Source organism: Engraulis encrasicolus, chromosome 7 (assembly GCF_034702125.1).
Source record: "Engraulis encrasicolus isolate BLACKSEA-1 chromosome 7, IST_EnEncr_1.0, whole genome shotgun sequence".
NCBI classification, from domain to species: Eukaryota; Metazoa; Chordata; class Actinopteri; order Clupeiformes; family Engraulidae; genus Engraulis; species Engraulis encrasicolus.
This window is the reverse complement of record NC_085863.1, coordinates 37291382-37303881: the sequence shown is the minus strand read 5'-3', so window position 1 is coordinate 37303881 and position 12500 is coordinate 37291382. Positions and strand designations below refer to the sequence as shown.

Below are 12500 nucleotides of genomic sequence, written 5' to 3'. Positions count from 1 at the left end.
TCTCTATGCACCTCCCTCCCTCACTGTCTCTATATCTCTCTAAAGTGTCCATATGGACATGGGTATGACATACGGATGACGTGCAGTTATTTGTTTTTATTAAATATGCTAAGGCGTATGACTGTCAAATAAGTCTGATGAAGCAGAAAGTAAATGTCGCAAAACAGTGGCATACTCTTTACACTTGACTTGCTTTGTCATGATCATCAGGTTATGCAACATTTGCACGCTATACCAAGTGGAAGTGCCTACTTGCTACTTCTTGTACTAACCTCTCTGGCTCTCTGGATGCATACTGTAGCTCTAAATCCGTCTCTAAAGTGCTTCTCTCTTCTCTCCTCTCTTCTTTTTTTTCTCCCTCTTTTGTTTCTACCCCATCTTTTTTCCGGCATGTATCGACTTCCTGCGCTGTGCTGTTGGGGGAACGCTACCCTCTCCTCCTCTCATCTTCACCTCTCTTCTGCTCTGCTTGGGACATGCGGTTCTTCTGCTGATGCCGTTGGCTTCCAAAACCTTCTACCGTATCCCCACAAATGAAATTAAAACCTTGGACGTGCTCACTTGAAAAATGATCAACTATCTATCAACACCAAACCGCAATGCCAACACCTCTTTGCCACACTGAATGTTGTTCTTCTTCAACAAAATCATAACATGGTGACTTCTGGAACGTGGTGATTCCTGATCTCTTCCATCACCTTGGTGAATGCCCCTCTCCACCCCCACACAAATTCCTATCGAAAACAAATGTGTGCTCTGCAATGAACCTCTCCTAACCGTCCCATCTCGGTCCACTTGATCACATGGTGTGACTCCTAAACCCCCTTTTTTCACATTGTTGATTGCCCCCTCCACCTCCAATGAACCGTCCACCACCTTGTCTTGCACTGTGCACCACCGTGATGTGACTTCTTAAACCTTTTTTGACATTGGTGATTTGATTGCACACCCTCTCCAATCGACCTCCTCCTTCACCACTACATGATATTGAACCCTGGGCCCCTCCTCCACCTCCTCTTGCTCCTCCTCCTCCGCCACCTTCACACCTCCAGTTCCAGATGGCCCACCTGGTGCCCCTGAAGCCCTACGCGGCGCCCGTGCCCCGCTCCCAGTCCCTGTGCGACCAGCCCACTAAGACCATGTCCGCCTTCCCCACGCAGGAGCCCTCGCCCTCCCACACCCCCGCCCCGCGGCCCCTGCACCCCCGCGAGCTGGTGCGCCAGAACTCGGACCCCACCTCCGAGACCCCCGCACTGCAGCCTCGAGGAGGGCCCATGAGGGAAGACCGCGGGCCCTGGATACGCCTGCCGGAGATCGAGCAGCCACCCAAAGTGAGGAGCATGTTAGAGGAAGAAGCAACGTGGGGATGATGGCAATGATGATGATGATGATTTTTTTGGGGGGCTTGGGGTGCTGATGGGGCTGGGGATAGTGTTGGTGGGGCTGGTGAATCTAGTGTAATGACTAGACACCTCCTTTAGTAAGAAAAAATAGATCTATTGCTTCATATTTAAAAAATCGTTCCAGATGGCTTTGTGTTAACATGCAAAGTGTGGAGATTGCAGGCACTATGATGACGATGATGATAGTGTTAGCGATGAAGGTGGTGGTGTGTGTGTGTGTGTGTGTGTGTGTGTGTGTGTGTGTGTGTGTGTGTGTGTGTGTGTGTGTGTGTGTGTGTGTGTGTGTGTGTGTGTGTGTGTGTGTGTGTGTGTGTGTGTGTTTGAGAAGATATGAGAAGAAGTCCTATTGCTTCATACTACATAAACAGTAATCTCAGAAGGCCTTGTATTAGTTAAAGTAGAAGTCCTGCCAATGTCAACATGCAGTTGTACTGTGAACGCCTTGACTTGTCAGCACTCGATGATGCAGCATTTTTTTCTGTTGAGCCCTTTTTCGAGATCATGGCTATTCTAATGGGGACATGGTTTGTTTACATTTTTTTAAAAGCATCTTAACACACTCCTTATATCATCAGATGCTGACAAGCCAGGGATAGGGCGAGTAATGCAGCTGCATGTTGAAATTGGCAGCAGTTCTCCTTTAACATACACAGCGTGAAGATGGCAGTGATGATTATGATGATGTTGAAGATCGGGGTGGGGGTGATGATTAATCTAGTTACTAATGAGTAGCTGCTATACAATTGACAAACTGCTATTAACAAGTCCCTGAAGTATGAAAAAATATTCACTATAACTTCATGTATTAAGGAATATCTAGTGACTTGCTATTAGTAATAAGTAGTTAACATACTTGGAAACACGAGTAAGCCATTATTTGCTGTCAATAACTAGCCTTGCTAATGCTTGTCTTATTTACATGCCTTCTTTGCTTGAATCTTGCAAATGAACTGCAGAGACTGAGCTCTTCAGTAGGCTACTTTGCAGCCATTTCTAATGTTAATTTGAAAACAAGCCAGTGGTATTATATATTGTTATTGGTATTGTGATTTGGTAACGGTATAATATTTTCTTCGAATCTGTATATGAAGTGATATTGTTATGTACCATTCATATTATAGTGATAGATATGTACCACTGATGTATTGTAGACTAAACGATATTTATACAGTGCCAAATGTTTGGCTGGCTATCAAAGGGCCGTTAAAAACTCAAAGCGCAAATTGGATTGTGGCCCAAAATCAAAAAAAGAAACAGTCACAGACGGACGGCCATCTTAACGTCCCTCTGGTCATTGTAGAAAATCTCTCAAGACTGTCCATGACTATTTACAACTGTCTGCTTCACGCAGTAAGACCATCTGTCTCGTCCTCCTCTTTTCTCCATCTCTATGTCTCTATATTTCTCTCCTTCTGTCATTTGCTTGCTCTTTTTTCTATTTGCTATTTCTCTCTTTTTCGGACTCTCGTCATCTGTCACTTCATTTCTTTCCTTCCTTTTTTCCATTCTTCTGCTCCCTCTTGGACTTTCATTTTGCCCTCTCATTTCTCTCTCTCCCCCTCCCTTTCACTTTACTCAATCATATTTTGCCTTCTGCTCTCTCTCTCTCTCTCTCTCTCTCTCTCTCTCTCTCTCTCTCTCTCTCTCTCTCTCTCTCTCTCTCTCTCTCTCTCTCTCTCTCTCCTCTTCTTGTCCATCTTCTTCCTTCCATCTCCTGTTCTTATCAGATTCCTCAGCGGACTGCCTCTATAGCCACGGCTCTCAACACCAACCTCTCCTCCGGGATCAGGCACCCCGTCCGCGCAAGGTGAGCTGAACAATTAACACACAGTGACCTACAGTAAATGCACAGCTCACACACACACGCGCACACACACACACACACACACACACACACACACACACACACACACACACACACACACACACACACACACACACACACACACACACACACGCATGCAAGCACACACACACACGCACGCAAGCACACACACACACATAGTTTCACCCATTATAGCTGCTGTCAGGTAGGTGACCTGGGCGTCTGGTTTATGAGGTTAATGTGTATTGCGTGTATCGTGTTTAATGGCCGAGGTAATTGCTTGTCCACATTATTTATTATCTTTGGGCGGCTCTGGGTATTGAGCTAATTGGTCATGGGGGTGTGTGTGTGAGTGTGTTTGAGGGCGCGCAAGTGTGTGTGTGTGCGGTGGGCGTGCGCGCCGAGTGTGTGTGTGCATTTGTATTTGTGTGTATGCATGTCTGTATGTGAGCTTGTGTTTGTTTGTACACGTCTGTTTGTGTACTTGGGTGTGCATGCTACTGTGTGCATGCATGCACGTGTGCCTTTCTGTATGTATGTGTAAATTTTGGTTTTGCAAATTCTGTATGTACTGTATGTGTAAATTTTGTTTTTGTGTGTTTGTTTGGGCAGCAACCCTGACCTGAGCCGCAATGAGCGCTGGGAGCGTGGAGACAGCATGAGCGTGGTGTCCAACCTGCCACAGACCGGATCCCTGGAGAGACACCAGATCCTTGGCCAACGTGAGTGTTAGCACATACGTGTGTATGTGTGTGTGTGTGTATGTGTGCGCTTGCGCGTGGGTGTGTGTGTGTTTGACTTTTGTATAAGGTTTCATTTTTGTACGGTACAGACAAATTGCCCCTTGTGTATGCGCATGCGTGTGTTCTGTGTAGCTATGAATGTGTTTGTAAGTGTGTGCCTACGTGTGTTTTCAGATGTGTGTGTGTGTGTTCACCTGTTCACCTTGTTTTCCTTTCCTTCTAGGCTCCTCTAAAATGGATTCCTCTCCCATCCTCCATGACGGGCGGCACAAGCCAGGGGACTCCCGCACCTCCTCTCGCCCCAGTCGCCCCGCGGTATGTCTGCTGCCCCCCCCCTCCTTACAGCCTCCCCCTGCCCCCTACCTCCCCATGGCACACACACACCCACAGCCTCCCTCCTCCCCTCTACTGTACAGCAGAGAAATCAAAAGTAAAAGTAAAAGTAAAAAAGAAACACCGTTTCCTCAGAGGTAACTTATCTGGGTAATCAGTAGACCTGTGTACTTGTCTTACGATCCGCTTACTCTGTGCTGGTTGCATCAAATTTGTGGTGGGTTGTTGTTAGGTGTTTTTCCAGTAACAGCATAGTCTATCTACCTCATCAGGTACAATGGAGGAAATGGCATGTGCTACTGTTGAACTTACACCATGAATTTACTTTTACTTTTACTTTTGACACCTCTGCTGTACAGACAGCAGCAGACATGGTCAAATTATTCAATATAAGGGTCATCACTCTGCTCTAATGCTTACTACTGTGTTGTGCTCATGTTCAACTACACAAGATGGCTTAGTCATTTAAAAAGGGACTAATAGAACCAGTGTAAACAATTTACTGTAAGATTGGTGTTATTAGTATTATTCAACTATTGGCAGAGACCAAGCCACAGCCTCCCTTCCTTACTTTTTCCCGTCGGACCACACTCTTCTTTCCAGGAGTTCACAGTGTAATGGCAACTGTAGACTCCAGGCAAAATGTGTTAAGAATATGCAGTGTTAAAAAATGAATGCATGCTTCAGTCACCTAATTAAGAAAACCTTTGAAGCCAAGTTACACATTTAGACCTTACTGTGTTTATACTGTAGTCCATGGATTCCAGTGTTTTTTGATTGATGATTAGCATTGATATGAGACTAGAGAATGTGCTTTAGAATCTCTACTCCTGTAGACTGTAACACTTTTCCTCCTTCCCAAAACACTGACATCACACCGTCTTTTCCCCTGAACACTGACTGGCACTGTGCACTAACCCCCTCTCCTCTGCCCCTCTCTCTCTCTCCCCTCCCTCTTTTCTTGTCTTTTCTGGGGGGATTCCTGTTGTGCACCCTTCTCCCTACTGTTCCCTGCCCGTCACTGACCCCCCCACCACCCACTACCCCTCACTCTCTTCCCAAACTCTCTCTACCCCTCACCATTCCACTCCCCACCCCTCAACTCTCTACCCCCCACCCCTCATCTCTCCACCTTCATCTGTGATCTCTCTCTTTATGACCCCCCTCCTGTTCCCACAACCCCTACCTGTCTACCCCTCACCTCTCTCCCCATCTGTGATGTCCAGAGTTATAAGCGAGCTATAGGAGAGGTCAGTACCGGATGGTGCATGTGTGTCCGTCCGTCTGTCTAAGATTGTACTTTGTACCATACGCATTTCTGTGTGTGCGTGCGAGAGTGCATGTTTGTGTGTGTCCAATGACATGCAGATTGTGTGTGTGTGTGTGTGTACGTGCGTGCGTGCGTGTGTGTGTGTGTGTTCGCGCGTGCGCATGTGTGTTCGCGCGTGCGCATGCATGCCTGTGCGTGTGGCTGTACCCCAGCATGCCAGATGTCTCGGTGTTCATTCGGTGTAATACTGGTCTGTGGATCATATCGAGTTCAGCCACCTCAAACGACTGTAATTGTCCAAGAGCAAATCTGATTATCTTTGTGTAAATCCCCTGCTCAGGATTGCATGTCCTCCAGATTGTGTCCAATCATCAGTTTATCTGTAATTTGTTCCAGCCTGTTATTTAGGAACATTTTTCATTTGCATGGACTTTTGAATGTCAAACAACAAATGCACTTCAATGTACAGTATGCCAAATACATAGTGTTACAAATGTCCATACATAGATCTTACTGGATGTTTCTGTGTTATGTGTGTGTGTGTGTGTGTGTGTGTGTGTGTGTGTGCGTGTGCGTGTGCGTGTGCGTGTGCGTGTGCGTGTGCGTGTGCGTGTGCGTGTGCGTGTGCGTGTGCGTGCGTGTGCGTGTTCGTGTGTGTTCGTGTGTGTGTGTGTGTGTGTGTCATTTCAGGACCACGGTCTATACTCCAAGGAGCGTGCGGAGGAGCAGCCTCGCAACCCCCCGGTGAAGGCCAACGACTACTCCTCATCCTCAGAGAGCAGCGAGAGCAGTGAGGAGAGTGAGAGTGGAGAGGGACCAGAGGAGGAGGAGAGCCCTACTGACCGGTAACACATTACATTACACTACACTACACTAGCCTACAATACATTGCTTCACATTACGCTAAATTTCACTGCACTACAGTACATTATACTGTTCTACTTAATAATACATTACAATACACTACATTACGATACATTAAACTACACTAGCAGTGAGGATAGCAAGAGTGGAGGAGAGCCCCACAGACCGATGAGACATTATAGCATTTTGAATTGCACTACATTACATTACATTGCATTACATTACTCTACATTACACTGCAGCGGAGTAGCAGCTAGAGCCCTAGCGACCAGTGAGACATGTTCTTTGTCTCAAACCGCACACTTGTGTCAGTGCACTTGCATATAGTGCACACAGTGCACCCTTATCCAGTCTCTCTGAGTGCACTGAGGTCTTCAAGTAGTGGGACCACTAACCACTAACCACTTCCATACTGGAAGTGACGGACTAGCACAGCATTAGCTTGCCAAAATATCTGTTGGCTACTCTTAATATTTATAAATAAATGAAGCGAAGGACAGCACTCTTCAGATTTCTTCTTTGTTTATTCGCCCACGAACGTTTCGGGCAGAGCCCTTCTTCAGCGTGTAATGGCGTTTAATGACGTACTCTTAATATTTGACAGCATTTTGTGCTTGTATTTGCATTTCCTTCACCCCAAATGGTAACAATGTCACATACAATACTTGGCTTTACATGAGAAGGTTGGTCGTCTCAGCAGCATTACTTACAGAAATAAGTGACTGCTGAAGAAAGTCTTCTATTGAACCAAATGTCACATTCCTTCCTTTACCGAAACAAAATGGTGGCCTTAGTGTGTGCAGCGTCCAGCGTTCACACACTGCATTTTTGAGTGTTGTTAGGGCAGTATCCGGATACTTTTAGTGCACTGAGTTTTCAGCGTGAGCGCCCTACGCACTACGTGTCAAGTGCACAAGTGCGGCATTTGACACACACTGAGCAACCCAGACTGAGAAAAAGAGAGAAAAATTAAACCGTAAAGCGGTGGATAATGAAGAAATGAGTAATGAAGTTGAGATAGAGAAGGAGAAAAGCGATGAGAAAGGGAGCGGAGGAAGAGGAGAGCTCTGCAGACCAGTGAGACAGAGATGAAGACAGAGGGGGTGAGAGAGATCTAAGAAAGGAAATGTAGTAAAGTAATGACTAGTAAAGAAGTGAGTAGAAAAAGAGAGAGAGAGGCGAGCGAGAATGGAGAGAGGCCAGAGGAGTAGGAGACTCCTATAGACCAGTCAGACAGAGATGGAGACAGAGGAGGGTGAGGGATAAACAAGAAGCAGACGGAGATAACACAATGAAGCAATGAGTGGTGAGGAAAGGACCATAGAGAGTAGGAGGAGAGGCCAAACGGCTGGTAAGAGAGAGAGAAAGAGACATAATGACAACATAATGTGCATGCAATTTGGTCCAAATTAATCAGGAATCCCTGACTTTCCAACCTGATAATGCATTATGCATATTATGACTGATTGCAGGTGGGACTCACGCACACGGTTTTTCTTGTTTGTTTTGTTTGTTTGTTTATCAACTTAAAGGAATTTACTGTAGGAGGATGCTTTTTTTTGCCTAAACTTATGTATGTCACCCCTGTCATTTGGAAATGGTGAGCTCTGTATACTGTCCTGCTCCTTGGACCTTTGCTAATCACAGCACTGAAAATAAAATATAATGAAAGTAATAAATAATATTGAGAGGTCCTGGTAGACACAATCAGACAGATGGAGTGAGTGTGAGAATGAAATACTCACTGAGAAGAGAGAACATGGTGTTATATCCTTTATTTATTTATTTTATCCAGGAATGTCCCATTGAGATATACTATCTCTTATTCCAGGGAGTCATGGACATGGTGGCAGAAAGAGAAAGTTGTTGGGAGAACAGTGATCACAGTGACCGATGTTGTGTGCATGCGTGTGTGTGAGAGAGAGAGAGAGAGAGAGAGAGAGAGAGAGAGAGAGAGAGAGAGAGAGAGACTAAGACTAAGAGCTGTCCTCACCGCACTGGTCAGATAAAGATGAATTGTGGAGAGGTGGAGAAAGAGAAATGCACTCTGATTATTTCTGCATGGGGCCATAATGGTCGGCATCCATTTTGAAGCCTCAACTGGTTAGTATATGTACACTCAGGGGAAAGGCAGAAACACACACCGTGTGAAGCAATGTATTATGAGAGCGAGAGAGAGCAAGAGAGAGTGAGTGAGAGAGAGAGAGCGAGAGAGAGAGAGAGAGAGAGAGAGAGAGAGAGAGCTTCCCTTTATTTTCTTGGGGGCAGACTTTCTCTGAATGAAGAGTAAACAGAATCCTGAACAAAAGACGTCCTGTAGATACTGTAGATGTATGCAAACGCTGATTCTGTACTGTATTACATAAGCATACAGTACACACACACACACACACACACACACACACACACACACACACACACACACACACACACACACACACACACACACACACACACACACACACACACACACACACACACACACAGCAGTCCCTCTCTCTCTTCCTCCTTGTCTCTCTCCCTGTCCAGTCCTCGTGATGAAGACACGGGCCGTATGACAGATTCAGACACACACACTCCCACAGATAGAAACACCACACACACACATACACATGCACGCTGCACACACACACACACACACACACACACACACACACACACACACACACACACACACACACACACACACACACACACACACACACAGCAGCTGTCTCTCTCTCTCTCATCCTGCTTGTCTCTCTCTCCCTCTCCTGTGCAGGCCTCGTGATGCGGACACGGAAAGTGTGAACACCATGGTGGTGCACGAGGAGGAGGAGGAGGCGGAGGGGAGGGAGGACGAGAGGGCCGGAGTCTACGGAGACCAGACCATGCTGGTGCAGAGGGTAGGTCTCACTACTGTAGTGTGTGGGTGCATCCCAATATGTGTCCTTGCCTCCTCCACTTGTGCTTGTCTCCTCGTCCCGCCTCCTGGCCCCTCCTCCGTGGAGAAAACGATAAAGTTTCCCAGCTGTCAGCCTCGCCACAACAACTTTTGAGGGACTGTTTTTCATTCACCATCCCAATTGCAAATGAGAAAAAGACTTTACAATTGAGCTTTTGCAAGATATTGAAATATAATGCTGTTGTCAGTGATGTCATCATGACGAGAAGCAAGTGGAGGAGGCAAGTGGAGGAGGCAAGGTCACATATTGGGATGCACCCTGTGTGTGTCAGGGATGGAACTTAACATAAATTGGCACTGGTACTGGTAAATTTCAGCGGTGACTGGTAAATTTGTCAACCCACCAGTCACTTTGACGGGTGAAAACTTTCACCTCAACTCCAGCTAAAAATGTGTAACTGGTGGGAAAAAAGTTTAAGTTCTACCCCTGGCGTGTGCGTGCGTGCGTGCGTGCGTGCGTGTGTGCGTGCGTGCGTGTGGTGTTTCTTTCTGTCTGTCGGAGTGTGTGTGTGTGTCTGCATGCCTGTGTGTGTGTGTGGTCTCACTACACACACTAGTGTGTGTGTGTGCGTGTGTGCGTGTGTGCGTGTGTGTGTGTGTGTGTGTGTGTGTGTGTGTGTGTGTGTGTGTGTGTGTGTGTGTGTGTGTGTGTGTGTGTGTGTGTGTGTGTGTGTGTGTGTGTATGCGTGTGTGCATGTATGTGCTTGTCAAGAAATCTCGTCAGTGTTGGTTGCCTGTTTGAACCAACCGTTTTGCATACCAACTGATTCTTACAAGTACACAAATCAGACGGGTCATTTTTTTTGTCTAAAGCTTGGATTCACATAAACATACTTATGTTAGTCTACTTACTATGTATGTGTGACACTTCAGGGTTGAATTTTACTGCCCCAGTGAACTAGTTACAGCGTAATAGGGTGTAATTCTTCTTACATACTCTTAAGAAAAGAACTGTAAGACAAAGTGTTACCCAACATGCTGCTGTAATTTCATCACTGGGCCTTACCCAGTGGATTAAGTGTCTCTGGTTTTACTGGGTCAATAAGGAGATTCAGGTGAACTCGGCGGGGTATAATCTCATAATGTCTGACCGTGACCATTACCCTGTGTGTGCGTGTGTGCGTGTGTGCGTGCGTGCGTGCGTGCGTGTGTCTGTACGTGTCTGTACGTGTGTCAATGCCAGACTCCAGAGAAGCGCAGCCACAATGGCTACACCAACCTGCCAGACGTGGTGCAGCCCTCCCACTCCCCCACCGACTCCACCTCCTCCCCAGGGAAGGAGACCGCCTACGACGTGAGTCCACCTGCCCTCACACTCCTACTCTCACTGGAGCTTCGTCCATCCAGCTTCCTAGCCCCTTAACACACACCGTTACACCAGTGGAGTGTAAACTTTACTACATCACTAGTTTCCCTCGAGATTAATAAAAGATAGTCTACTTTACTGCACCGCTATGACTTAGAACACAGCCTTTAGTAATACATTCCGACTAGGTCATTTCCATTCTGGTAACAGCTAATTTATAACGGGGGCCGTGTCTTACTGGTTTAGTCTGTCAAAACACGGCCCCTGTTATAGATTGGTTGTCACCAGTTTGGTAATGACCAAGTAATGCATTACTTAAGACACTGTGCAGTGTTGTAGCAGTGTAGTACTATGGTAGTAAACACAATTTCAGACTTCTGTGCTAACCCTGTTACATAGATTTTTGACAATAAACTACGCTTGACTTGACTTGACTATAAAGTCTTTTCAGCGACTAGTACAGCATTCCCATGGCAGAACAGTGAGCATTATGAGGCTACTGTTGGGTCATGTGAGCCTGCAGTACATCTTATTGCAGACATGTGAAAACTTTCTTTTCCAAGGGTACATGTGTACATGTTAGTGGAAGAGTACAATTGTATTGGTATTGTGCATTTAACACATTGAATACCGGCGGTGCTCACGGAATTATGTCGTAGAATACCAGCGTTCTAAGCCCTTTTTTACGTTTTTTTGTAGACTCACAGCTTATTATGTGATAGGGCCACTGAAATATGTTATGACTCGTTTGAAAGTGGAGACGCTGCCCTCTTAGTAGGTGAAAACTGTGTGTCTCTACGAGCTTTTATTGCCGAGTAAACCCACGCTAAACCGAAGTGGGTATCCATGGAATTCAGCTACAATCGGAGATATTGAGGTTTTTGTGAAGGGTGCGCTTCTTCAGAATGTGACGAGTTTGAAAGGGGATGAGTTGGTTTTAATCACAATTTGGTGCAAGGTTAGCTCTGACACACATCTTCCTGCACGTCAAGACACACCTCCTGCTCTAAACCACTACGACACCGGCAATCAATGCCCTTCGAAATCCACGTTTTTCACACAGACTGAACACAAGCTCTTTGCACACATGCAGAAGGTCGGACATTTGCTAAAATAGTTCCCGATGACTCCCGAAATAATAGCCCAACATTGACAACAAATCCCAATGATATGATGCTTAGATGTAGCCCATCCGATCCATATGTAGCCATCTATGCTAGCTTCTGGCTTTTCACATACAGGAAGACAGTTCAACATAGGAGTGAATAATCAAATAAACTTATCTGGTTGGCGATCAAACTTCTAAATCGGAGCGCATTACTCCAATTACAATTCGGGTGCCATTTTGATCCAAGGAGCTGGTAAAGGTCTAGGTAGCAAGCCCAGAAAGTTCAAGATACTCCTGGCACGATATACAATGGTCTCTGTGTTTACCTATTGCGTGAAGTCAGACACAATACACGCTACCGATCGTAGGCTACTAGGGAAACAACAACATAGCACGATTCACGAATACGGCAGCACACCTCCTGCTCTGTCACACTACGACACCAGCAATCGATGCCCTTTGAAATCCCCGTTTTTCACGTGGACTGATCACAAACTCTTTGCACACGTGCAGAGGGTGAGACATTTGCTTAAATAGCTCCCGATGACTCCCGAAATAATAGCCCAACATTGACAACAAATCCAAATGATATGATGCTTAGATGTAGCCTAGCCCATCCGATCCGAATCATATGCGGTGGCAGATGGACACTCCCAACTGAGATCGCTCCCGGACGTGTAGTCCCAGGTGTTTCTATCACTCCC

At 46.1% G+C, this 12500-nt stretch overlaps 1 protein-coding gene across 6 annotated transcripts in view; it reads left to right on the top strand.

Moving 5' to 3' along the window:
- The window catches only part of mink1 (misshapen-like kinase 1), a 66299-nt gene that overhangs the window by 35570 nt on the left and 18229 nt on the right, over positions 1-12500 (top strand). For 2 of the 6 annotated variants that reach the window (XM_063203418.1, XM_063203420.1), the window contains 8 exons: positions 1053-1331; positions 3131-3210; positions 3841-3950; positions 4195-4286; positions 5531-5554; positions 6265-6419; positions 9200-9323; positions 10566-10676. In XM_063203418.1, coding sequence (XP_063059488.1) covers positions 1053-1331; positions 3131-3210; positions 3841-3950; positions 4195-4286; positions 5531-5554; positions 6265-6419; positions 9200-9323; positions 10566-10676 — 975 coding nt within the window. The remainder of the gene's footprint in view (positions 1-1052; positions 1332-3130; positions 3211-3840; positions 3951-4194; positions 4287-5530; positions 5555-6264; positions 6420-9199; positions 9324-10565; positions 10677-12500) is intronic. The other 4 variants (XM_063203419.1, XM_063203423.1, XM_063203421.1 and 1 more) reach the window with 3 other exon arrangements.